Here is a 27552-nt window from a genome sequence, read left to right as displayed (position 1 = left end):
ATTAGCCAACCAAAAATTAATATGAAAACTCTCCTTCCATTTAGGAAGTTAAATGTAATTTTACCCTGTAAACCTATGGCTTTTTCTCTGTAGCATTACAAATCTCAGAACTCTAGGATTCTGTGATAGATGTTCTATGGATTGCAACGTGTGCTCCTATTTTGCAACAGTTTACCAACAAAGCCTGTTTCCAAAATGCCAGTGGTTTTTGTGTCAAGGTTCAGCTAGAGAACTCATATTGGTACAGATGTCGTGGGGGCAGACTCTAGGTATAAATGTCTTAGCTGGCCTCCCAAGGATCCGTGTTTCCCTTATGTGCCCCACTCTCTTGCCTCTTGTCCATAGTCACTTGCTGTCTTGGCTGCTTCTGCTGTTGCCAGTAGGAATCCAACTCCCGGTCCAGAAACCATGGAGTCATTTGAAGTCACAGACAGTCAGTCCTGAGGTACATGCTTAGAGAGCATTGAGCTGTTAGCATACTGCTATTAAGACCAGGTTGTTAAGATTTATATTAAAAGCTGGCGTGGGGTCAGAGTTGGGGGGAAGGGGTGGCATGGTAGTACACAGGAGGCAGAGGCAGGTGGATGTTAGTGAGTTCCAGGCTAGCTTTGTCTTCATAGTGAGTTCCAGGCCAGCCAGTGCTACATAGCGACTCTGTCTCAAAAAGAAAACAAGCTAAGAAGCAAGTAAACAAACAATAAATAATATAATAAGTAGACCCCCCCAAAAAATTACAAGACAGCATTGGTAAAGCAATAAGCCCAACATGAAGTCTTTCAGAGAGCAAAGCCGCCCAGAAAGCCAGCCAGAGCTTCATCTTCCAAAGAAAAGGTGAGATGGGGACAGAAAGCCCACCAGAATTCCCGAGAAGCTCCAGTAGTAAGATACTCGCAGCTCAATGCTCCTCCAAGCATGAACTTCTGGCCTCATGCCACTCACCCACGTCTCCTCTGCTATACCCACCGAATTTCATCCTGTTGGAGTCCCAGAAAACACAGAAGGCCCAGCAGTGTGATGTAAGAGACTCCTGGTTCTCATCTTAATGACCCCCTCGGCTTGTGTATAATAATGGCATTAAAGATGCCTCCATGGTTGCCACTCTGAAGCTATGGGTGAATCCACGGGATGAAAGTTCTCACCAGCATAACAGGATCAGACTGCCCTTCGCCTTGACCTGTCTCAGAAAGACTCACTGCCATGAGCTTCTCATTCCCTCACAAGATGAAGCACAGAGCCCATTCGGGCTCAACCGCAACACGGGGCGCCATTGCACAGATTGCTGAACCAGGAAGTGGGCAGAGCTGAATTCTTATGTAACTTCATGGGACGAGCTGCGGCTGACATACGGAAAAGCTTACTTCCGGTCTCTCGGTTTACTGAGGAAAAAAAGATGTGATTCCCATAAGGCAATGCCACCAGGAACGCCAGGGTATAGTAGTTTTGTTTTCTCATGCCAGTATGTCCCTCTGGGCTGATCAGAGAGTTACGAACAAGTCCGGACATAAGACCTAAGTGTGGAGGAAGAGATGAGCCCTTCCCATCTCGGTGAGACACTGATGTGCCTTGCCACAGTGGGGGCCATTTGCATGTGATCACATGACCGACTTCAGTAATCCAGCCCAGCCTAGATGTATCACACTGCATCACCTCGTTAGAAATGCCTTTCACATTTGAAATCATTAATTTAGAAGTGTATCCTTCAAATAGAACCAGTTCATTAGTTGAATGTGATTATAAGCAAGCCATGAAGCATGATTGACAGTGAGTGAGTTTTCAATAACTTAGGCTTTTCTAGTGTGACTGACGGTGCTAAGCTGATGTCGTAATACAGTCATCAAAACAAAGACAACATCGGTTTAATGACAACAATCCCCTCCCCCTGACCCACAGATACAGAAGCAGGAGGTGTCACTTTTTTTTTTTTTTGGAACATTTGGTTTCTATGAGAAGTTTTAACAAACCTTTCCAAAATATAAGAAGTCAAATATTGTCTCAAAGATGTGTAAGTCATTAAACCAGTCTCCAGGGCATTTTAGGAGCGTGGGAAATGCTTACAATTTGGAAAGAAGAAGCAAAGAGTTGATGCAGGAGAGAAAGAGAAAAGGAAGAGAGAGCCAACATGAAGATGGACACCATTCGCTCCTGGGGATTGTGGGACTCCTTCTCCCAGAATGAAGAAATGAGGCTTCCTGTATCGAGATTAACTTTCCTTCAGTTATATACAACGGAGTACAGTTTTTATAAACAGAGGAGACGTCGCTTTTTACTTTGGGAAAAGTAATAAAATCAAACTGTGTCTAAGCGATGGGGAAATGCAGGGAGATAACCGGAAATGTTAAGGTTTAATTAGATGGGGTAAGAATGTAAACGCATAAAATGATTAATAAAATAAAGGAGAGAAAAAAAAGAGTTCCCAACTGGTCAGTGGCTCATGTCTGGGTACACACTTCTAATAAAACATAATCTATGATGTAAACAAAGGAAGGAAAAAGAAAAAGGAAAGGACATCTACCAAGCAGATGAAACCGAGAAGTCCCCCCTTTAATTCTGCATCTCCAGAGTGCTGGCACTGGGAAGTGGGCCATGGGTATCCTGACTCACTGCAGTCCTAGGAAGTGGAAGGAAATAGGTGTCGATGTGGCTGAGATCTCCTTAAATAATCTGAGCCCCAAGGTGTTTCATTTGCTCGGCGTTTTAAAGGAAGGGAATAGTGAAAGTGTATCATTGGCTTAGGAGTCTTAATTCCTTCTGTAAATTTCATTTAAACACCATTGAATGGAAAACACCATGCCGTCTTAATTGAGCAAGCAGATGTTTAGCCTTGACGACGCTCTGCAGTCCTTACTAGGAGCAGTTAATGCTTCTTAGCTCTGCTTGGAAGTCCCCAGAATAAAGTTAGCCTTATGCTAAGCCATCTGAGGCGTCATTGCCATCAAGAATCTGTGTCAGTCTTTTTCATTACACCGTCTCCAAGTACCATTTCCACCTGTGTCCATATCCCTGGGAAAAATAAATAAATTTGTAAAGTAAAAGACAAATCTACTTTGTAAGAAGACTTTGGGGAATCCCTCTTTTTAACAGGAGTCTATCTATAAGATACTCACCTGCTCATTCTCCCTTCTTTTTAATCATTGGGTGTGTTCTACACAACTGAGGTACAGTCTCCAGATAAGTGAGGTGCCATCTGATAGTCAAATGACTAAATTAAAATAGAGGTAGTGCTTGGAGAGACATAGAGAACATGGGATGGCATTAGGTTCAGGTCCCAGCTCTGCATCTCACAGTTGTACAAATCTACAAGTCTCAGAACCTTTAAAAAGAAAATGTGACTCTCGGGTCTGGGAGCATCTGGGCGGTAGAGTATATGCTGTGCTTAACATGTGTGAGGATCAAAGCCTCAGCACCACGAATAAGCAATGTGAACACACACACCAATGATACAGGGGTGTTTCTGAAGATGACGAGAGACAAGCTGTCCACACTCGCATATAGAAAGCTTGGGTAGGCAAGCCATACAATTACTGTTCACCCTTGGTGCAAGCACTATAGGTGTCCAGCACATTCAAAAGTAATTCAGGCAAGCTGTAAATTTAATCCCAAGTGTATCTGTTTGAAGTGTTTTAGGTAAGCTATGATTAGTTCAACTTTTTAGATTTGGGAATTTAAAACTAAAAAATGCCATCAATGATAGGCCCCGGCCTTCTAATACTCCAAGTAAGCAAACGGAAGGGAAAGGGTCAGTATACCACAACCGAAGTCGTGACTAATTAATTTACTGGCTCCTGAAGCTATTTGGGAAGTAGAAATGGGACTCTGTTAATTATGTCTGCATCAGGATGATGCAAACGAACAGTTTTAGGAAGAAGGATTTATTTAGAATAGCGGTGTAATTTTTGCTTGGCCCCCATGGACTTGGCCAGAACATAGAGTAGTAGGAGTGTGCAGTAGAGGGTGCCTTTCATTTCCTGAAAGACAGGAAACAGGGAAGGGGCCAGGGACAAGATACCGATCACCAAGGACCTACTCCCAGGGACCTATTTTCTCCAACCAACCCCACCTCAGCAAGTTTCCAGAACCTTCTGAAAAGCACCACCACTGGAGACGGAACATTCACAAGATAAACCTGTAAAGTAGATTTCATATGCAAACCACAACAGAAATGACGGTGGCCTGCTCTGAAACCAGTGTGGATTATTCTAGAAGAGACATGGGCAAACTTCTCTATATAAATGAAAGTAGGAAAGGACCTAGATTTTTGCTGTGTACGTTTATCTGTTTGTAGAATACATGTATCTGTTCATTGGAGAGTGAGGACATCTGTAAACAATATAAAATGGAGTGATGTGACTGTGGTTCAATAAAACTTACAAAAAAAGAAAGAAAGAAAAGCAACAGGCTGCTTTCGGCTGACAGATTGTAGTCTGATGGCCTCTGACCTAGAATAAATACATCGACAGTTTCTTAATAAAGGAAGCGCGAGAAATATAACTTTGAATCAATAGACCTTAGTTTGCTGTTACCAATGCTCTAGAAAGCCAGGTTGATAATAAGAGTACTCAGGGTGGGGTTGGGGGGGATTTAAACATTATTCTTGTGACTAATAAATTAAAGAAGGGTTTGATGGGAGAGCTCCTATTCAAGCCATAACACTGAAGGTCTCAACATCACCTTAGTAATAACCAGGAAGAATTAATCAAAAGATGGAATTCAAGACTGCATTGGTTAAATAAGTGTTGAAAGTAGAAGCCACACCTGACATGATGATGTAGTGACGCGATGACGTAGTGACGTTATGACATAAGGACGAAGCTTAAGTTAGAATAGCTAAAACCAAATCTCTAAGTGAAAAGGGAACAAACTCCAACCTGAAAAGATACATTTCCCTCAAAACACTACTGATTAACATGAAGTGGATCATCTTAGTCATGCAGGCAATATTTGTACATCAGCCACCATCTCCCCAAGGTACTAACTACCCTTAAAGTCAGAATCAAAGTCAGCAGTAAACTGCAAAAAACAGAAATGCTAGCCAGTCTAGCGGGCTGCATCGGGTCTCAAAGACAGAGAAAGGAGGGGCTCCTGGAGGAAGTGACTTACTTATGTGTCTCTCCTCCTGTAAGGACATATTTTTAAAAACCCCTTTAGCACATGGGAGGCCTGGACTACTTCCTTCAAAGTGTGACAGACTCGGGTGGGGTTGCCAAGGAACACCAGTCAAGCATCCTCTAGGGAGCTTTGGAGAGAAGTCTGAAGTCCGCATCTGTTTGGCAGGAGGTTTCCCAAAAGAGAAAGAGAACTAGAAGACTTCTCAACCTCAGGCGTTAATGGAGCTATTCAAGTTCTCATTTGACATACTCAATTGAGCTAAATGGAGCACTTTACTTCCCCTAATGTTTCTGTTGCTCCTTAGTGAAGTAAGTTGGTTGTTTAAGAGGCGCAACTATTGGAGACAACTAAAGAGTAACAGGACAGCACGTGGGAGTGCTGGGTTCACTGTTTCACGTCAGCTGACAACATCTGCTCCATTTGTACGACAGAACGGTCAGGATTTCTTCAAGGCAGCTAAGATTTCCCAATATTTGATTTCTCTTTGGCTTTCACACCTGAACTTTTGTTTCAGGGAATGAGTTTAGAAAAATGCATGCATAAAATGAGTCATGTGAAGAAGGAGAAATTGAGTTAAGAGGGATTTATGGATGCTATGTCTTCTACTCAGTGGCCTCTCAGCAAGACAGTAAAATACCATAAGGTACTTCAATGCCGTTGCCCTCTTCAGAGACACAGGCGGCACTCCTAACTCAGCAGCGTCGGGATGGATCTATCATTTCCTGGACTTAATTCTTCTCATAAAAAAAAGAATGGCTTCTCATTTAAAGGATCCCAATTATTCAGTAGTATATGAGAGCACACAGAATACGTGTGTATCTGTATACATATATATAGTGCTACTTTTTAGTTTCACAAGTCCTTTTTATCTTGCAATGCCAATTATAATAAGCACAGTCTTGAGGAAAGCTTCATTTCTTTCTCCTGTCACTTTGTTTCTCTCCACTCTTTCAGGAGAGGCTTCAATTATCACAAAGTAATGTCGATGCTTTGCAAGGGACTAAGAGGCTGACCTGGGTTTCGCACACTGTTAGAAGGAAAATGTCAACCACAGGAATGACACAGATGACCTTCCTTGACACAGAAAGAGAAATATGTATGAGTTGTAACTGATATTATGCAAAATCCCCAGGGAAGAAATACTACAAAAATCTGAACTAAAGGTTCCTATTAAAAATAAATCAGTAACATCAAAAGGATGGCTGTGCCCTGACAAGAGAGATTGTGTTTCATTTGGTTAAAGGGAAAGTAACTTGGTGTCGAAACTCAGAATTCTCCAAATCACAGATCTTTGTCATTTATTTTCCATTGTCATCCCTCTGGGCTTTTCACTAAATCTCACAGACAGCTCAGGCATGAAGAACAGGGACATATTCCACTTCACCAGTTGGTGAAACTGTTTTCTCTCATCCACAGCTTTGAGCAGGTCACCATCCCCATGGTGTTCTCCTTATCAGGAGCAGACTCCTGGGCCTCAGCTTCAAAGGCCTCCTCCAGCCTTCCCAGAATCCCTTGCTGCACACCTTATACTCTTCCAGCCAAGGAACCCTTCCTACATCCCTTTGATTCACTGCCCATCTCGCACACATCCTATTACTGAAGCTTCCAGCATTGGCTCAGACCACCAGCAGCAGCCTTCTCCCCTGGAGGGGCTTCTACTGAACTTGTTAGGCTAAGTGACCATCTGCTTTGGTCTGCAGATGTGAGCTCAACAAGAGACTAAGATGGGACTAAGATGTTGAAGAGGTACATTCAACAAGTTTCTTGTGCATTTTTTTCTTTGTTTTATCTCCTAGACCTGTATGAATCATGGAAAAAAACTTGAGTATTTGCCTTGTATTTAACTCTACTCGGTTATTAAAGTGCTTGAAAGCACAGAGCCCTGGTTCATACCCAGATTCCATAAAAATCGGCCTGCCTATGACAGCGCACACACCCATAACCCCAGTACTTTGGAGATCAGAGCAGGAAGAACAGAAGTTCAAAGTCATCGTCAGTGAAATATCAGGTTCAAGGATACCCTGGGGCTACTTGAGATACTGTCTTTAATAAAAGGAGGCGGCTAGGAAGTAGCTTAGTTAGTAAAATGCATTCCTTGACACAAGGATCTGCGTTGGATTCCCAAAACTCACATTAAATAAACCATGCACAGTGCCACAAGCTCATGGTCCTACTGGGAAGAAGAAACAGGCAGATCCCTGGGACTGACTGAGATCCATTAGTGAACCTACTTGAAGAATTCCAGGCCTGTGAGGAACAGTCTCAAAGTAAGAGTGAGTAGCATCTGAGGAACAGCACGTGAGGTTGTTTTCTGACCTCTGCATATGCGCGCGAGCTCACACACACACACGTACATGTACACGTACATATGTGCACACACACACGTACACACACTTGTGTGCTCTCATACACGTGTACATGCACACACACACACATGCCCACACACAATAAAATAAAATAAAATATATTGGGACATTTCCGACTGCCCTGGGAGGAATTTCCATTGCTGTCAAGTCAGAGACCATGCCAAGGATGAACAAAACCAGTGACTACAGTTCTGTAGTTGTTCAGTTACCATACGGCAGACAAACAACCCTGTCTCATGTCACCAGTGAAGTGGCACCGAGCATGAGAGGACAAACAGCGATGGCGTCTAAGAAGGAAAGCTGGGCATCAGATAAGCAGAGGCGCCCAAGTACAGGGAAACCTGCACATGGGGTTGCCATCGACTTCTGACTTTGCACCACGTGGCAAAACAATACCCAACACTGGCCCAGAGTCCTACCTCAGCTACCATTCCTAACACTAAATAAATAGCAGTTCCCAGTCAGAAACGACAGATTTCATCGAATGCTCTAACTAACCAGACCTTCCAGGACTGTGGAAAGGTTGGGGTATTACAGGTCCAGGACCTAATTAAAATTTATCAAAGTGTTTTATCTCAGCAGATCCTGGTTCCCACCAATCAAAAGCCTCCCTAGGCCACCAGCCAGCATCTGAAGCCAGTAGCTGGATGTCCACTCTCTTGTAACAGCCGACTTAATGCTTCCAACAATGTGCCCTGATTTATGGCTTTCTTTGTTCTGCTGCTAATAAAAAAAAAATGGTGATCAAACTATTACCAGGTTGAGACATATGATTCAAAGCAAACTACATCTGTGCTCCTAGTCCATCCTCAGCCATGTTCTGGCTCCAGAATAAACTCTCTCTTATGCCCTTGAAGGCAAGAGGTGCGCTTTTACACCCACACAAATCAAGATGAGACTCCCTGCTGCAACACAAATGCTAAATTAATTCAGGGCTCTTTGGTTTTTTTCTGAAAAAAGATGTAGTCACTCTCATTCAAAAATATATGAACAATGATGGTGGTTTGTGTCAGAAAAATGTGATTAGGTGATGAGTTTCAGGTTCATTTTCTATAAGAGTAACAAGATATATCGATTGGGTTATGCTAAAAAAATTAAAGAATATACAATATCCAATGCAAAAATATGGTACCCACCATGCATGCAATCGACATTGTTATCGTTGGTATCGTTATAACTACAGGAATTTGGTATTAAGTGGGGCCTGGGGGCATATACCTGTAATACTAGCATCCAGGAGACAGGGTCAGGAGATCAACCCAAAGTCAGGGCAGTTTGGTCTCATAATGAGCTCCAGGCCTTCCAGGCCAAGGCTGCATAGTGAGACCCTGTCTCAAACAAACAAACAAACAAACAAACAAACAAACAGAATGAACATTTCCTTTTTCAACAGATGACGGAACACTGGCATTATTGCAGCCTAACTTGAGCTATGATCTAGTGTGTGTTTTCTATCCTTACATAAAATGTAGTGACCCACGCCACTTCTTCATGGGTTCCCTGCCACTTCTTTCTAATTATCCAAACCTAGAACGGACCCAGCCTACTTAACAATTAACATTGCCTAGGAAGCAAAGTATGAACAGAAGATTATTTCACCTGTGTTGACAGGCTTCTATACTGAACCATCACCCATAACCACGGTGAGCCTGAGGAAGGCAGAGGGAGTCAGCTGTGCTCCCACAAGCCATGCCTGAGGTGCTTCAGGCTGTTCCCTCCTCCTGTCGGCTTGCTCTGCCCTTCGCCTTTCCTTCTCCTGTAAGGGTGGGAATTTTAGCCCTACTGTGTGTGTACTAAGGACTCTCAAGTTTCTATTCACTTAGCCTCAAACTAGTCTCTGGAATCCAGGCTCTTACACAGTGAGAGAGCCTGGAATTTCATGGATCCAAGCGGTCTTTCTTCCAAACTCTCATTTTTTCCTATGGTTTCCATGTTGGCAAGCACGATGACCACCACTTTCACATTTTGTTAAAAATAAAATGTCTGCTGAAAGACTAAGACATTGAAAAGAACTATACTGCATGTGCTGCCACGGAATGAAGAGAAACGTTTATAAACTATAAACAAATAAAATTCTCACAGAATATAAATAAACAAAATTATCATGAAAGAGATACTATGAAAATCAGACAAAGGTGGCAGGGTCCCGCCTACCTCTTCCTTTCCCCAGATGTTCACGTGCTCTGTGAATCTTTGAGAACAGGAACTTTATCTGTCCTGTTTCCTCCCAAATCCCCCGGAGTCAGAAACAATAACCAGCATCAAGTGTCCACTTCATAAACCCTTGGAAAAGTGTTATTTATTTATAGTGATGTGTGTGTGTGTGTGTGTGTGTGTGTGTGTGTGTGTGTGTGTGTGTGTGAGCTGCTCTGTGTGTGGCCCACAGCAGTTGAGTGCCTGCAGAGGCCAGGGAGGGCAGCAAAGCCCCTAGATCTGTGAACCACCTACCATGGGTCTGAGAACCAAACCCCAGTGTCACACAAGAGTGCCAGTGCCCTAGATTGCTGAGCCATCTTCAGCCCCTTCTTAAACTTTCATAACGCAATGGCATGGTGTTGGTGACCTATAACTCTCTGTTGAATAGAACTGTTAAACAACATTTATGAGAGACCTTCCTTTGGGCTGAGTTCCTGCAGTGAGCCCCCATTGGACCAGGCTAAGAATCAAAGTGAAGTCACTCATGCTAAATTCCACATAAGCAACTAAAACTGCAGCTAACATCTGTAGCCACAAACAGACCAGTTCTTCCTAAAATAGGAGATTCTGGGGTCCTCAGGTCAGAGTAGTAAGGACGCTCTTCTGAGCTTTAAACCCTCACAGAAGGGTCATCTGAAGTAACCTGATGTTAGCCATTGGGATTTCCTCTACAGATATACGATGCTGTCCCCACTTATGCGTCCTGCTCTGATGTTGCCCTGGGGAGCTCTCACTCCATTTTGACGATTGGAAGCCATTAAAACCTGTGAATCACAGACCCAAAATGATTTAAAACTAAATATTAAAAAAAGTCTTCTGTCAGTTCAAGCCACCAAAAGAAGGAGCCAGCCAGCTCTGCTAAGGACTCCGTAGCCCTCTGTTTTCAGGTCTCTTTCCCTTGCTGTCCTGAGGACTATGGATGAACCGTGGGCACCTCTTAAGCCACCTGCCTCTTTTTTTTTTTTTTTTTTTTTTTTTTTGCATTGGGTGCTCCAGTCTTTTTGACTTCCAAGTCCATGGTTAGTCTGTGCTGTGAGGGACAGCACGTGACCTGGGGATGGGTACTGAGTATAATGTGAGAGAACATCTGACTGTTGATCTCGTAGGGGCTGATGAGTCACTGCCAAAAGTAGAAATTACAGCAGAGAGAGGCGACTTGGCCCCAGCATGCTCCTCTGTCTGCCAATGGACTTGGCCCTATCTGCAACTGTACAGGACTTTGAACTTTGTATACCCCGACCGCTACTTACTGGAGAATTGGAGCTAAACAACCTGAAGTGATGGTTGCTGCTGTTCGAGTTGTTTGTAGGACTTGCCTGACTCCATGATGAGATGTCTAAGAGCCTGCACGTGTGCAAGCATGGATTGATGACGTACGTTCACAATTTCAGGGACAATGTCATACCTGGATGGCAGCATTCCCTGACACTCTTACCCATCCTATTAAATTGCTCTGTCCTGGGGCTTTTGAGGGACTGTAATGTGACTGCCCTGTTTAAGACTGAGCGCTCATCGGTCACGTATAGTCTGAATGTGAAAATGTCCTCTTCAGGCTCACTCATTTGAATACTTGTCCCCCCCCCCCAGCGATGCTGTGTTGAGAGGTTTCAGCAGCTCTAGGAGTGGGGGTCAGTCTGTTGACACAGGCTATATAAGGAGTCAGACCTCGAAGGCTATAGAACCCTTAACTCTGGTACAGGTTCATTGAATTCTGACCCAGTGGGGTATGAGCCAGGCACTGCTCCCCTGCTGTGGATGTCTCTGTGCCTGCCTGTGTGAAACTGGGAGCCCAAATCAATCTTTTCTACCCTCACCCCACCCTGTGTTGATTCTGCTGCATATATGACCAGGAAAGTCATCGACTTGATCTGTTTTTGTAGAAATGGGAAAGATCCAAAAAGGAAAGATCGTATTTCAGAGGTGCATCTGTTAGACTGTGGCCCCACCACTCAGTTTTCTTCGTTTATTTTGCTTTTAAGACTTATTATGAACAGTGTTCTGACCGCATATATGCCTTCAGAAGAGGCCGCCAGATCTCACTGTAGATGGTTGTGAGCGACCATGTGTTTGCTGGGAACTGAACTCAGGACCTCTGGAAGAGCAGCAGTCAGTGTTCTCAACCTCCGAGCCATCTCTAGCCCTCCCGCCCCCTCAATTCTGAATCATTGTCTTCCTATAAACTTAATTGGATCCTGAAGTTTCCTCCAGTCAAATTTTCTCCCATAAAATCACCGAGAGCAAGAACGACTCTGTCACTAAGTGCCTGTAAGCTGAAGCCACCTAGATGTGAGTTGCAGGGCGCAGTCCTTAATGACTGTGGACATATGCAAATGAGAACAAGTATGCAAACAATTGTCGGCCATTCTCATGTCCAAAGCAGAGAATGCAAACTGTGAATCAGGATGAGGAATTGAACCTCTTCGCCCGTGTCTCACAGCCTCTCATGACTTTGTTTATGCTATGTCATTCATGAGACAAAAGAATGTTATAGTTTGAATCTTCCAATCAGTAATGTCTGTGGTCAGCAAGACAGAGTTCAATCTGCCACATCAAACTTGAATATTTCCACAACCTGAGGCCCCTCTGACATTTCAGGGACAATTTTAGCTGCAACGGGACCCTTTGTAATTTACTGGAGCCCTTTTTTATGGATGGTAGACTTCTAGGCCATTCGTTGGCAGCTTCTGCTAGTTGAACACAGTCGTGAGATGTAGGATTCGCCGCCCACCAACTGAAGGCGGGGAGTATGCGTGGCTGATACGTCTCAGTATGCATGGATAAGTAAGTGCACTGACAACCACAGAGACTGGCGGCAAAGCTCACCTTCCTGCAAATCGTAATGCACGGGCTCTTCAGCTTGGTCAGATAAATTTTTCATCTGGACCATTTTTGATCTGTTCGACTTTGCGTGGCTTTATCAAGAAGCTGGCAGACTCGGAGCACTTGATAGTTCCCTCTGAGTGGTCACAACAGTATTACTACTCTGGCATTGTGACCTCTCCAACGCTTTCAATGTCTGGAATCCTCTCTTCGCTGAATATAAGACAGACTAGAACAGAAATAGATGAGTGAGTGTAGGGGGTCACTGTTAGCAGGAGGCTGCACGCTGCAAGGGGAAGCCAGAACTGAGGTTAGCGCTATAGCCTTAAGATTTGTTCATTCCCAACGGAAATAGAGAAATTATGACACAGTCAATGGGGCAGGCCATTGTTAAAGACTTCAAGCCTTCATCAGCTCCAATAGACCAGGCTAAATATGAAAACAGTATCATGCATGCTAAAAGACACAGAAACTGAATCTTCAGAGAAGATACCACCCCCCAACAGACGAGTATCTTTTGTTTTGTTTTTTTCTGAAGATGAGATACTGCCCACCCGAAAAAGCATCATCCCAAGGAAGACCCCTCTATTGCAATCCTTAGAGAATGTAACCTGAGGTCAGCTAGTTTCCTTCCTGTGGCTGCCTCCTTTCCCCAGGTTACAGAACCTCTGCGTCTGTGGCTTCCTGGTGGGATCCCATTCTGTTTCATCGGAGGGAGGCTGCCCTCATTGATAAGTTACAAACAAAAGCCAATTAGATCCATCACTAAATTTGTTATAAGTCTGGTTTTCCGGCCGAATGAATGCATTTCCCTAAGCTATGTTCTGAGGGGAAAAAATGTGGAAATACTTCTCTTTCACTTAGCTCTTAATAATCCTGTAATTTGTTCAGATAAACAAAGCTGTTAAATCATATGAAATGGTTTTGCTTTCCTCCAGAACAACAGTCTACTATTTGTTGTAGTGCCATGATCCAGTGTTGATCCTTTGGCTGTTGAGTTTCACAGGTAAGCGAGACATTTTGCAGTCTTCAGATTATAGCTTTTAAAATCTGCAAAAATCCCCTGTTCAAAAGTTACACTTAGCAGGGAGTCTTCAGAAATGTCAAATGGAGAAAATTGGAAACAGCTTAGCAACGCAAAAGAATAATATTTCACAAAATCCTGTGAAGTAAAAACTCAGATCCCAGGGGGCCACATGCTGTGTTAGACAATTCGACAAAATATTAACCCTTCAGGAGTCTCTGTACACTGGTCTGTGGACGGAAGCATTCCCGTGACTTCAGAGTGGTCAGTGTTCATCTGAAACACGCTGTGTTTCCCACTCGAGTGGGTTCTAAGGGGAGGAGTTTAGGTGTTGGGAATATGGAACCTTGCCGTAGTCCTCTCTTGGTATCAAGTCTCCAGTCAAATCAACGTGTATAGCTCTATTTCACAAAAATAGCACAAATACGCTATGAACAGCAGACAAATAAACGGTCAGTACACTCATGTCTGCATCTGCAACTGACATCCAGAATAAGAGACTTCTTGAAGTAAAAATATTCTGAGGCTCTTTTATTTTTGCCACGGCTATTCTATGCTGGGCAGATCTAAACACTCACGCTGCCTTAATTTAGAAGCCAGACATCCAAAGGACTTATTTTCAGTACAAACTCTTTGCCTAGATTAAGTCAGACATCACTGACATCTTGTACGAGATGAATGAAACCAGACCTCGAAACTTCCACCTACCAGGGTGACGTCAGCAGTTCTAAAGCAAATGACTGTATTCATCCTATACCCTGTTTTGAGATTCACAAACAAGCAATCAAGACAAGAAAGAGGAGAATATTTCCATGGAGAAGTAGAGAGAAGCTGTCATTCACGTGCCAGCTCATCTGATCACTTGCACGGATAATGAATGCTGTTCTATTTATGTGTCCAGCATGTTTTATGTGCATTTATAGTTCACTAATATATCTTTGCACTTACTCAGAACTTTTCTGTTCTTGACATTTTCCAGGTATATTAATTTTTAAAATTTGCATATTCCATCACGCACGCATCTGCACACAAATACAGATCATCATCTTAAAAGGACGACCAGAACAATGCTATGCTAATGGTCACCTTGTGACTATGGAGTACACTTCCATTAAACAAGCGCTTTCCTTCAGTACACAGTCAGAGGTAGGTGTGTGTGTGTGTGTGTGTGTGTGTGTGTGTATGTGTGTGTGTGTGTGTGTGTGTGTGTGATGGCAGCCACATGTCATGCTGCCTATGTGGAAGTCAAAGGACAAACCTGGGCATCAATCCCCATCTTCCACCTTGTTTGAGACAATCTGTTGCCATCGCATATGTCAGACTAATTAGACAACGGGCTTCCCAAGATTCTTCTGTCTCTGCCTCCAATTTTACCCCAGGAGCACTAGGGTCACATGTCAGAAGCCACCATCCGGGTGATGTCCTCAATATTTTTTCTTTTGTCACCTCTCTTTTTACAATGCCTGTTTCCATATGACCAAAGGAAAGACATTCCTCTTCTTCATTCCCAGCCCTACACTGTGCATTATCATGTAATTAACAACATCCAGGACCCTAAGCACAACACAATCAAACTAGCTCCCCTTTAGCTTCCTTGCCTTCTCATCCCCAGGTATCGTCAGGGAACATGTTCTGCCGTGCTTCAGTGGGAGAAGCAACGAAACTCCTGTCAAGGCATCGAGTTTGTTTGTTTGTTTGTTTGTTTTTCAATCTCTTTGCCTGCCAGTCTGTCTGCCCAAGTAACATTAAATTAGAAGTGAAAAGTGAGGTTTATAAGCTGCCAGCTATAGCTAAGGTTGAGTAAGCGTGTTCTGCTTTTCCTCCCGCCCTGATATTATTAAAACTCAAGGTTGTGATAGACAACGGGACCATCTTCCACGCCTGCCCGCAACAGAAAAGCAGAAAGAGCACAGAGAGGTGGTGAGTGTTCTAGTTTTCCTATCCGTGTCTCCCAAAATATAATGGAGGTAGGATAAATGTGGACATGGGCGGCAGGTGGGACCAAGTAAACTATGCCACGCTCATACTAGACAAGGCTGCCCACTCTCTCCCTACTTATTTAATACAGTTCTCAAAGTTCTAGCCAGAGCAATCAGACAACAAAAGGAGATCAAAGGGATACAGATTGGAAAGGAAGAAGTCAAAATATCACTATTTGCAGATGATATGATAGTATATTTAAGTGATCCCAAAAGTTCCACCAGAGAACTACTAACCTGATTAACACCTTCAGCAAAGTGGCTGGGTATAAAATTAACTCAATCAGTAGCCTTCCTCTACACAGAAGAGAAACAAGCCGAGAAAGAAATTAGGGAAACGACACCCTTCATAATAGACCCAAATAATATAAAATACCTCAGTGTGACTTTAACCAAGCAAGTGAAAGAGCTGTATGATAAGAACTTCAAGACTCTGAAGAAAGAAACTGAAGAAGATCTCAGAAGATGGAAAGATCTCCCATGCTCATGGATTGGCAGGATTAATATAGTAAAAATGGCCATTTTACCAAAAGCAATATACAGACTCAATGCAATCCCCATCAAAATACCAATCCAATTCTTCAAAGAGTTAGACAGAACAATTTGCAAATTCATCTGGAATAACAAAAAACCCAGGATAGCTAAAGCTATCCTCAACAATAAAAGGACTTCAGGGGGAATCACTATCCCTGAACTCAAGCAGTATTACAGAGCAATAGTGATAAAAACTGCATGGTATTGGTACAGAGACAGACAGATAGACCAATGGAACAGAATTGAAGACCCAGAAATGAACCCACACACCTATGGTCACTTGATTTTTGACAAAGGAGCCAAAACCATCAAATGGAAAAAAGATAGCATTTTCAGGAAATGGTGCTGGTTCAACTGGAGGTCAGCATGTAGAAGAATGCAGATCGATCCATGCTTATCACCCTGTACAAAGCTTAAGTCCAAGTGGATCAAGGACTTCCACATCAAACCAGATACACTCAAACTAATAGAAGAAAAAGTGGGGAAGAATCTCGAACACATGGGCACTGGAGAAAATTTCCTGAACAAAACACCAATGGCTTATGCTCTAAGATCAAGAATCGACAAATGGGATCTCATAAAACCACAAAGCTTCTGTAAGGCAAAGGACACTGTGGTTAGGACAAAATGGCAACCAACAGATTGGGAAAAGATCTTTACCAATCCTACAACAGATAGAGGGCTTATATCCAAAATATACAAAGAACTCAAGAAGTTAGACCGCAGGGAGACAAATAACCCTATTAAAAAATGGGGTTCAGAGCTAAACAAAGAACTCACAGCTGAGGAATGCCGGATGGCTGAGAAACACCTAAAGAAATGTTCAACATCTTTAGTCATAGGGAAATGCAAATCAAAACAACCCTGAGATTTCACCTTACACCAGTAAGAATGGCTAAAATCAAAAACTCCAGTGACAGCAAATGCTGGAGAGGATGTGGAGAAAGAGGAACACTCCTCCATTGTTGGTAAGATTGCAGACTGGTACAACCATTCTGGAAATCAGTCTGGAGGTTCCTCAGAAAATTGGACATTACACTACCTGAGGACACAGCTATACCTCTCTTGGGCATATACCCAAAAGATGCCCCAACATATAAAAAAGACACGTGTTCCACTATGTTCATAGCAGCCTTATTTATAATAGCCAGAAGCTGGAAAGAACCCAGATGCCCTTCAACAGAGGAATGGATACAGAAAATGTGGTACATCTACACAATGGAATACTACTCTGCTATCAAAAACAATGACTTTATGAAACTCATAGGCAAATGGATGGAACTGGAAAATATCATCCTGAATGAGGTAACCCAATCACAGAAAAACACACATGGTATGCACTCATTGATAAGTGGATATTAGCCCAAATGCTCGAATTACCCTAGATGCACAGAACACATGAAACTCAAGACGGATGACCAAAATGCAAAGGCTTCACTCCTTCTTTAAAAGGGGAACAAGAATACCCTTGGGCGGGAATAGCGAGGCAAAGTTTAGAACAGAGGCAGAAAGAACACCCATTCAGAGCCTGCCCCACATGTGGCCCATACATATACAGCCACCCAATTAGACAAGATGGATGAAGCAAAGAAGTGCAGGCTGACAGGAACCGGATGTAGATCTCTCCTGAGAGACACAACCAGAATACAGCAAATACAGAGGTGAATGCCAGCAGCAAACCACTGAACTGAGAACAGGACCCCCGTTGAAGGAATCAGAGAAAGGACTGAAAGAGCTTGAAGGGGCTTGAGACCCCTTATGAACAACAATGCCAAGCAACCAGAGCTTCCAGGGACTAAGCCACTACCCAAAGACTATACATGGACTGACCCTGGGCTCCAACCTCATAGGTAGCAATGAATATCCTAGTAAGAGCACCAGTGGAAGGGGAAGCCCTTGGTCCTGCCAAGACTGAACCCCCAGTGAACATGATTGTTGGGGGAAAGGTGGTAATGGGGGGAGGGTGGGGAGGGGAACACCCATATAGAAGTGGAGGGGGAGGGGTTAGAGGGATGTTGGCCTGGAAACTTGGAAAGGTAATAACAATTGAAATGTAAATAAGAAATACCCAAGTTAATAAAGATGGAGAAAAAAAAAAAAAGAAGAGAATGGTTGGAGGAGCCGGAGAAAGGGCTCCAACAAAGCATCCAGGACGGGGACCCACAGCACGGCTTTCAGCCCTAGACTGTTTCTGGAAAAGAGCCACAGGCCTGAAGCCTCACGTGTCAAGAACAGTGCAACAACAGCCAAGTTTGGTATTGATCCTGCTCAGGCCAAAGGGTCCATAGAAGTCAGAGAAATGCAGCAAAATCACAGAAAAAGAGGTGATTTAATTAAGAGCACTTTTCTTTATTTTCTTTTATCTAAATTAAATATATATCCCCACAATTTCCCCATGTCCTATCCCTCCCCCATACACCTTTCCAAGTTTCCAGAAGAACAGTAGTAGATGAAGCACTGGCCTGAGTCCTTAGCTTATCCTCCAGGCGCGCATGCACGGACCTGATTCAAAGAGAATCAAAGATTTGGAAAGTAACCAACAGTGCAGTCCACAGCCAGCACCAGTCTGCTTCCTGGACAAGTCCTCCCATGGAATTAAGGTCCACAGGGGAAAATGGAGTGGAATCTAACCAAGCCAGGAGGCACTGAGAAAAAGCAAGGCCATGGACAAAAGGCAAGGAGATTTCATAGTCACACAACAGTCAAAAATGTGTGTAACTTTAGAATAACATACAAAGAAGCCATTCCCGACAACTTCTGGGACACACACACACACACACACACACACACAGACACACACATGTGTGCACACACACTACATACATATGACGATATAATCAACAGATTTCATTTCTGAGTTGACCTGGATATTGAAACTATTTGATAACTTTAAAGCATCTATTATAACCATGTTCAGTCTAATGAGAAGTATAAATTTAGACTAAGCTTCTAAGTATTAACTAGATATTGAGCAAGAATGAAATTCTGTGAGAGAGGAGAAGTAGAAATTAATCCAGACAAAAAGCAGCAGATCACGATAGTCCAGCTCCAAGGACTGCTTGATTTTAGTGAATCTGACCTCCCCTCCCACACAGATAAACAGGAACATGTCCTCCCCTGTGAAAGGGAAGAAGGAAAAGTAGTTTAGCCTGCTGGTATAGGGTGTGTCAGATAGGAGTAAGTTGACCACCAGAGGGGATAGGAAGCTGAATTAAAAATTAAAATCGATGATGGTCTGAATCATTTAGGACACACACACACACACACACACACACACACACACACACACACACACGGCAACACTCTTACTGAAGAGTTCTAAGCCCATCAAAATGGGCTTAGAGTTGCACCGTGTTTATATCGAGGATTTTTGGCTTGTCATTGAATGTTCTCTAATTTTATTGGGATCTGAATCACAAATAATATTTCTGATTTGGAGAAAAACACTAAGCCAGGAATAGACCGATGTCCTTGTTATCCGGAAGCTGAGCACAGCAGTAAGGACACGGCGACCAATCTATGGTCTGGACTTCCTGGTTTAGCCTCTTGCCCAGAGGGTGGCAAACAGGCATGAGTGAGGAGAGCAGTCGTCCACGTTGTTCCAGAAAGCATTGTACTACTTCAAGCAAAGCAGTACTTGGCAGGGAAGAGAAACCCAGTCGCGATCCATCTAGACACAAGAGCGACTGAGCCCAGAGGGAACAGGCAAGCCCCAGGCTCGACGGGAAAGAGGTTTTATTGGCCATGGCTTTTCTGGCTGGGTACGCACACAGCAAAGGCAGACAGGGACTGTGGTTCTCACAGAACCATCATGGCCCACGGTGTGCAAGTTCACTGCTCCATCGATCAAAACAATGTCAGAGATGAGATGGTTTCAGAGAGTAAGTTCAATTCGGAGCAAGATGAAATTCTAATCCCAGTAAAGTCAATCCAGACGTTTCTCTCTGTTGCTGTTGTTGTTTGTTTGGCTTGGTTTGGTTTGGCTTGGGTTGGTTTTCTTGCGACAGGACATTCTTGTAAATAAAGCTGGCTTTAAACTGCTCCATGACCCCCTGAGTGCTGGGATTTTAAGCATGCATGGGTGGCTTGGAAGTTCTTCAGAAGAACTGACCCATGGATAAAATAACAAGAATCGCTGTTACTTGCATAGCATTTTCCCCCACCTTCCCTTCACCTACTGTCCCTACAGTACCTGTTACAGCCTTACAGACAGGTGCTGGCAGGTACAGAGAAATCTATGTAGATGTAGGCTATATATACATATGTGTATATACATATACACATATACATGTACATAGTACATCATCTACATCTACACATACACATACATATATATCATACACACATGTATATATATACACATATATACATACATACATACATCAGTATGGGAAAATGGAACAGACTAGCTGGAGTCTAGAGTGCAAGAATTATATAAAGTATTGAGTGAGAAAACAGAGAAGTGATAGGCTCTGAGCATGAAGAGAAAACAGGATGTCTGCACTTCAGGGCCACAGATGACCGTTCAAACTGAGTTCTACAGGACTGTCTTATCTCAGATTGTGTACCTTCTGACTCTTACCTGAACTCTGGGAGCACAGAAAGACAGCCAGGAAGCTAAGAAAGGATAAGATGGGTAACGAGCCAGGATGACTGGGCTCAGGCACCATGCACTTGTGACCAACTCCAGGGGCAGCCTCAAGATGAAGGTCTTGGATCTGACAGAGAAGTTGGAGGAGCGGCTGTACCAGATGTACAGTCACCACAACAAAATCATTCAGGGAAGACTACAAGCATTTACCCAGAAGATGGCCAAGATCAGCCATCTGGAAATGGTGCTCAAACAAGCCTTCCAAACTGTAGAAACTGTGGAAACTGTGTACAAGGACCTATGTGTCTAGTCTGAGGTTCCCACTTCCAAAGAGCAGACTTACAAAGATGATGAATGCTGGTTTCTGCTAAGAGGCTGCTGTCTTAACTCTTTCTCGCTAAGAGAAGGCACAGAGGGTACTGTTTGAGCCATGCTGATACTGCTTTTGACAGTTCTGCAACCCAAAACAAAAGCCACCAGTGATCTTTGTGCTAATTACCAACACATGACAAGCTTAGACCCTGCCATGGGTTGAGCCTTAGCAAATTCTCCTAACCTACATCTACAGTTCATTAAATGTTTCGATTTCAAAAGAGGGGAGAGGGCAGAACACATATATACACATAAGTCTAGAATTCAGAAGAAAGATGGAGTAGAGACCTTTGAACTTGAGTATCAGTTCGTTTAAAGCCATGAGCCTGAACTCAGTAACCAGAAAGGAACAGGTCTAAGGACTAAGCCTGCTTCCCACTGTTGAGAGGTGAGAGAAATGAAGCAAGGAGAGGGTAACTAAGCAGAGAGGGGGAGCCTTTTCCTCGAGTCAAGAGCAGAGATCGTAACTGAGAAGAAAGTAACACAAGAGTAAAGGAATGGACTGTGGTGTGGTGTGGGGATCTTGGAGACAATTTCAGGGAAACTCCTCTTGGAAGCAAAGAGGGAGGATGAGGATCTAAACTTAGGAAAATGGGATGAAATAGGCTTTTGTTGTTGGGATTTATGTGTCTGTAAGCATGCATGAGAATTCCCAGAATAAATAGAAAATCCTTGAGAAAAAAGGTTGAAAAATTCAATCCCTCAGAACACAGACAATAACAGTATCCGTAGAGGCTGTAAGGAAGGAGTCTAGCCCATGGCCAGAGGGTTGTGAAGTGGATCACATCAGAAAAGTGTGCTAGAATCTAACGGCAGACAGAATGCTACCTCAGGGACAGAGGCCTCCCGCTCAGGATGAAGTGGTCTTTGAGGGCTGCTTCAAATCCCCTCAGTGTCAAAGACTATAGGAAAGAAGTGCCCAGCTTACCCCCAGACCAGTGATCTGTGTCCTATTTATACCTTCCGACTCAAAATGGTGCCAGTTGCCTGGTACAATAACTGGTTTAATTATTTACTCCTTTTCTGTCCAGCTTTTCTGTCCCAGGTCTCATGTGTAGTAGACAAAGCGTCTACCATCAGGCCACATCCAAGTCCAATAAGCCTTTGGCCATTTCTCTTCCTCTGAGTAACATCTGCCCCTCATCAACCTGCTCTAGCCCACGCCTCTGTCCAATATGTCATTTGAAACCATGTTCTTGTATAAGGTCTGAGTCGATGCTTAAATATTTATCTCTTCACTGGCCTGTGAAGTCGTGAGAAATAGGCATGTTTTCATTCCTCTCCCAACTGTAATGAAGTCCACCGTACAACAAGTGTGTCTACTGAACTGAAACGTTTGTATATGCAAAATGGGTCATGGCTTCCAAAGTTGTCTGAAATGCATCATCTCGGATAGTAAAGTAGTTCTACTGTAAAGTCTTAGTGTTTGTGTCATGAAATTGGAGAGAGAGAGAGAGAGAGAGAGAGAGAGAGAGAGAGAGAGAGAGGAGGAGGGAGAGGGAGGGAGGAAGAGAGAGAGAGAGAGGAGGAGGAGGAGGGAGAGGGAGAGGGAGAGGGAGAGGGAGAGGGAGAGGGAGAGGGAGAGGGAGAGGAAGAGAGAGAGAGAGAGAGAGAGAGAGAGAGAGAGAGAGGTGATTGAATGGATGGACTGGACCTTCTCCAAGTCCCAACAGTTAGGAAGCAAACTCATCACGGCTCACATGTAAGTCATTGAATGCTGTCAAGGCTTTCATAAGAGGTAGCATTTCTGTATAGAAAGGGAGGTTAGGTCATTTAAAACTTCAAGTAATTTAAAGTGATAAATGTAGGGAGATGTGGGGTTCTGGGAAAAACATCATTTTATGTAAAGCCGGTCGTCATAATGAAAAGTGCCCGGCTAGCTTTTCATAGTCTCACGGCGCTGCCTGTAATCACTGTCAAAACAATGGTTCTAAGAATCTCAAAGAAAGAGGATGGCATAATCTCTCTGAAATGAACCTGGGATTCAAAAGAAATTGAGAGTGGGTGTTTTACCAAGGTCCAGCAACTACAATTAGGGAGTCCAATACTATAAAGTGGTTGCTATCAGCAACGAGAGCCGGACAAAGCAAACGCGATACTAGGAAAAGCTGGAGGGAGACGGAAGGACAAACAGCCGGAGCTCTTTCATGGCCAGGGATCTCTTTCTCCTCACAGAAATACCATCTAAAAACTGCTTTCCGTATATGATTACAACCGAGGCAAAGGATTAGTTGGAACACTCGGGATGATTGATGGGCCTTGACCCTTAGCCCCCCTGAGTTCTCACAAGTGGGCTATGGAAACACGCACGAATGTTTATTTTTAAACCTCTCAAGAACAGTTCCCACAGCATTATCGCCCGGGCGCGTTATTTACTTTGCAGGGCCCAGCAACAGAACGGAGAAGATAACTGTGAGCCGTCTATGAGAACAAACTGTCCCAGGAATTATGACTGATTTAAGGGCAGCTAAGAGATGAATTGACTTCCCAGAACAGTGTGCTAGTGAGGAAAGGCAGTTTTTACAGGTTGTAGGCCATGGCTCAGTGTAATCTGGAAAGATATTTGAGAGCTCTAGTGAGAACCGGACTGTAGTGGAGGGCAGCATTCAAGGGTTACTAATTGAATCCCAGGATAGTGCGATGTGCTATTGGGGTGTGGGGGAGCTGGAGCAGGAGGGTTGGGAGTGCAGGGGCTGGATTTAAAATAACCCCGGGATGATCTCTCTCACCCTCAATTTCTTAATTTATAAAATGAAGATGAAAATACCTCGGGGACTTGAGGCGAAAGGAGCTGACAGCTGTGAAAGCGCTCTGGTAAAGAGAATGAGGCACCACGCACAAAGGGAAAATACTATTTCCATGGGACAGTTATTTCACAGGCGAGGAGGCGAGACTAAGGCAGGAGTGAGCTTTTACTCACATTCATGTCTGGGGCTAAGCAGGAGCCCGAGCTCACAGTGTCTGCTGCCTACACGAGAACACCTGTGTCCTTCCTCTTTGCCAAGAACCCCTTTCCAGCAGAATAGTTATTCCTCATCCACAGAACTGGCTCCGTGCTGCTCTCCTGACATTTATCCTATGTCTCTGCAATTTCTGCATGGCACCATTTACACAGGTCACTGGTATTCCTCTCTTTCTTTTCACATGTATTTGTCGTAGTCTATGCTCAATACCCCTTAAAAGTCATATGATGTGGTGGAGGTGGTGGTGGAGGTGGTGGTGGAGGTGGTGGTGGTAGTGGTGGTAATAATGGTGGTGGTAATGGAGGTAATGGTGGTGGTGGTGGTGGTGGTGTTGATTCATTGTCATTGTGAGGATGATGGAATTTAAGAAAGAACTATTTAAAACTTAAACTTCTGTCAGAGTTTCTTAAATTCAGTATCACTGATGTTTTGGGCCACATAACATTTTAAGACAGAGACAGCCCTGTTTATTGAGGGCTGTTTATCAGAATGTCTGTTCTCAACAATGCACTCAGTTAGGGATAAACTTCAGTTTTACTGAGGTGTGAGAACTAAAACTGTTGGAAAATCACCTACGGTTAAATGCAGCATTGTTGGGCTGGAGAGATGGCTCAGTGGTTAGGAACACTGGCTGCTCTTTGGAGGACCAGGGTTCAACTCTCAGCACCCACATGGCAGCTCACAACTGTCTATAACTCTAGTTCCTGGGGATCTGACACCATCACACAGGCATACACGCTGCCAAAACTCCCATGTACATAAAATAAAATAGATAAGTCACTTTTAAAAGAAGCACATTGCATGGACATAAATTACTACCATGCTCACTGACTGTATTTTTCACAGACCTTAGGCACTTAGAATACAACAGGCACTTAGTTTACTCAATGGGGGAAAAACATGACAGAAAGACTGCACTGGGTAATCTGTAAAGTGGTCTTAAATGGTTGTACTCTATAATGGATACTTGATGTACAATAAATTATAAACCCTTTTCAGTAGGTGTATAGGTGTGCTAGAAATTATATTCTTATATATATATATGAAAATCATAGGTGTCAGTGGCTTTCCCCAGAGCATAAGAATTGTAAATATATTTAAGATGAGCCTATTGTTCCATCAAGAATGAGGCAAAATATATTTTTAAATCTAGAAAAATATTTTATCAAACAGATAACATTTCAGAAAAAAAGTTAGATAAAAAGTAACTGAAACTAAAAACCTACAAAGACTCTGGGACTCCGATTACTTAAGAAATTGCCACCCTAGTGAACACATGGCTCTAATTATAACTGTTTCACTATTCTGCCCAAAGCCATCAATCTTTTCACAGATTAGAAGTGTTACAACACTTCCTGATGGTGTCAAACTGATATTCCCAGTGACATCTCAGGGTGACTTACCGAAGAACAGATATTCTATGTGTGTGTGTGTGTGTGTGTGTGTGTGTGTGTGTGTGTGTGTGTGTGTGTGTGTGTATGTGTGTTGGGGGTGGGAGCAGGAATTAACCACAAATCTCTACTAAAAAAAAGTGTTCATTCAATGAAATGAGATAGATTTCTACTTCTGGCCACAGCATCTCCACCAGAAACAAACAGAAAGGGCATAAAATTTGAGAAACTTTTGTTTAAAAGCAACTGAGAGCTGAAGGGCTAATTAGGTCTTGAGCAGCCAAGATGGCAGACAGAAGTGACTCCAGAGCAAAGGGTCACATTCTGACAAGAGGCCATGATTCTAAAGGAGAGCAGGGAGAAGTTTATGGGAGGGTTTGAAGAGGCGAAAGAGGAAGGAGGGATGTAGTTAAAAATACAGTCTCAAAAAACGAACAAGAAAAAAATTCCACATTCTTCCCCCTCATAGAATATTCCAGTGCTTGCCACATTGCCACCACTGAGAATGCAGAGATGGGGCCACAGAGGCCCAGCAGCCATATCTGAGTTTCCCAACCCTATAGGCACAGAGTGATGGGTAATGAGTGGTTAGGTAGGAAGGAAGGACACACAGAAGTGGACCCATTAGCTGACAGCTGGGAAGAAGGCTCCTTACGGCACTTACCACAAAAATAAGTAGAAATTATAGCAACTATGCTGTTCTGAGAATAAAAGTAACTGAACTCAGGTCTGTCCCAGGACCTGAGGAATACAGCAAATCCTCGAGTCTCCAGCTGGGATCCCCAGGAGTGCACCTCAGAACAGACACAAACCAGAATTAGATGGAGTCTTATAAAAATCATGTTTCCCATTAAATTAAGTGACCTTCCTCTACTCTATGCTCCTCTACTTTAAGAAATGTCTTGTAGAGAACCGAGCGGAGCGATTGAGTCTTCAGAGTCCTAAAACTCGCGGCCATAGGTTTGGGAATTATTGGTTGAATTCCTCTTGCACAGGATCCTCTGCACAAAGAGAGCGCGTGAGAGATGGAGATGGAGAAACGGATTTTAGAGCTGCAGAACAGGACGCCCTCTGATGTGACCGAGCTGGTCCTGGATAACTGTCGGCCAACTGAAGGCAAAATCGAAGGCCTCGTGGATGAATCTGAAGACCTGGAATTCCTAAGTACAATCAACATAGGCCTCACCTCCGTTTCGAACTTATCAACGTTAAACAAACTCAAGAAGCTTGAATTAAGCGAAAACAGAATCTCGGGGACCTGGAAGTATTGACAGAGAATCCGAACCTTAAGCGTCTAAATTTAAGTGGCAACAAAATAAAAGATCTCAGCACAATAGGGCCACAGAAGAAGCTAGAGAATCTCAGGAGTCTATACTGTTTATGGGTGAGGTGACCAACCTGAATACCTACCGAGATGTGTTCAAGTTCCTGCCCCAGGTCATGTACCTCGATGGCTATGTCAGGGACAAGGAGGCCCCTGACTCGGATGTTGAGGGTTACGTGGAGGATGACAATGAGGAAGATGAGGAGGAGGAAGAGTATGATGAGTATGCCCAGCTAGTGGAAGAGGAAGAGGATAAGGAGGAAGAAGGGGAGGAAGAGGACATGAGTGGGAAGGAGGAGGATGAAGAAGGTCACGACGACAAGGAAGTGGTTGATGCGGAAGTGAAGAAGATGCTGGTGAAGAAGGGAATCAGAAGCAAAAACAAGAACTGGATGATGAGGGCGAAGAGGATGACTAAGGGGAATTAGCCTGTTCGGGGAAGTTGTGACTTGATCGTTTTTACCCATGTCCCCTACCCCTCCTATTCCGGCCCGCCAAAAACTTTTTTTTCTCATTGTAGCTTTGCTATTGGAATGAGAGGGGAAATGTTTACTGGGGGTTGCCAGGGGTGGGGTGAGGGTGGGAGGGGAGGAATAAAATACTTTTACTGCCACACACACACACAAAATAAATGTCTTGCTGCCCATCATCTCACAGCCTTCACCTTTCAAGACAGTCACACTATTGCCTTATCTGCAAAATATGGCGGAGGACCGCCCTACTGAAGGACATGCTCTTACCAGGAAGGGCCCACTAATGGCTGACTGAGGTGAAGGTTGCAAAACTTGACTCTTGTGGCTGAGCTTGGGCTGATGCTGACTGAGACCAGAGCGCCCTCACATGTGGCTGGGGCTTTAATAGGACCGGATCATATTCCAAATCCTCC

The 27552-nt window shown here is 43.6% G+C and overlaps 2 protein-coding genes and 1 pseudogene across 7 annotated transcripts in view; 2 read left to right on the top strand and 1 right to left on the bottom strand.

Annotated features, from left to right (window-relative positions):
• The window catches only part of Corin (corin, serine peptidase), a 230059-nt gene that overhangs the window by 87817 nt on the left and 114690 nt on the right, over positions 1 to 27552 (bottom strand). The window contains exon 1 of one of the 6 annotated variants that reach the window (XM_039091707.2): positions 1140 to 20261. The exons of 3 other annotated variants lie outside the window; for them this stretch is intronic. In XM_039091707.2, the coding sequence (XP_038947635.1) occupies positions 1140 to 1199 (60 nt within the window). In that variant the 5' untranslated portion in view covers positions 1200 to 20261. Of the gene's footprint in view, positions 1 to 963; positions 20262 to 27552 lie in introns of those variants that run through there. 2 more of the 6 variants (XM_063272921.1, XM_039091709.2) reach the window with 2 other exon arrangements.
• On the top strand, positions 20729 to 20926 carry LOC102550273 (synaptonemal complex central element protein 2-like). Its single transcript, XM_063273757.1, has one exon. The coding sequence runs from the start codon at positions 20729 to 20731 to the stop codon at positions 20924 to 20926; it is 198 nt and encodes a 65-aa protein (XP_063129827.1).
• On the top strand, positions 26368 to 27152 carry LOC134481744 (acidic leucine-rich nuclear phosphoprotein 32 family member A-like; annotated as a pseudogene).

This window comes from Rattus norvegicus, chromosome 14 (assembly GCF_036323735.1).
Source record: "Rattus norvegicus strain BN/NHsdMcwi chromosome 14, GRCr8, whole genome shotgun sequence".
In the NCBI taxonomy this organism is placed as follows: domain Eukaryota; kingdom Metazoa; phylum Chordata; class Mammalia; order Rodentia; family Muridae; genus Rattus; species Rattus norvegicus.
Note: the sequence above shows the minus strand (reverse complement) of the source record. Positions and strands in the feature narration are given on the sequence as shown.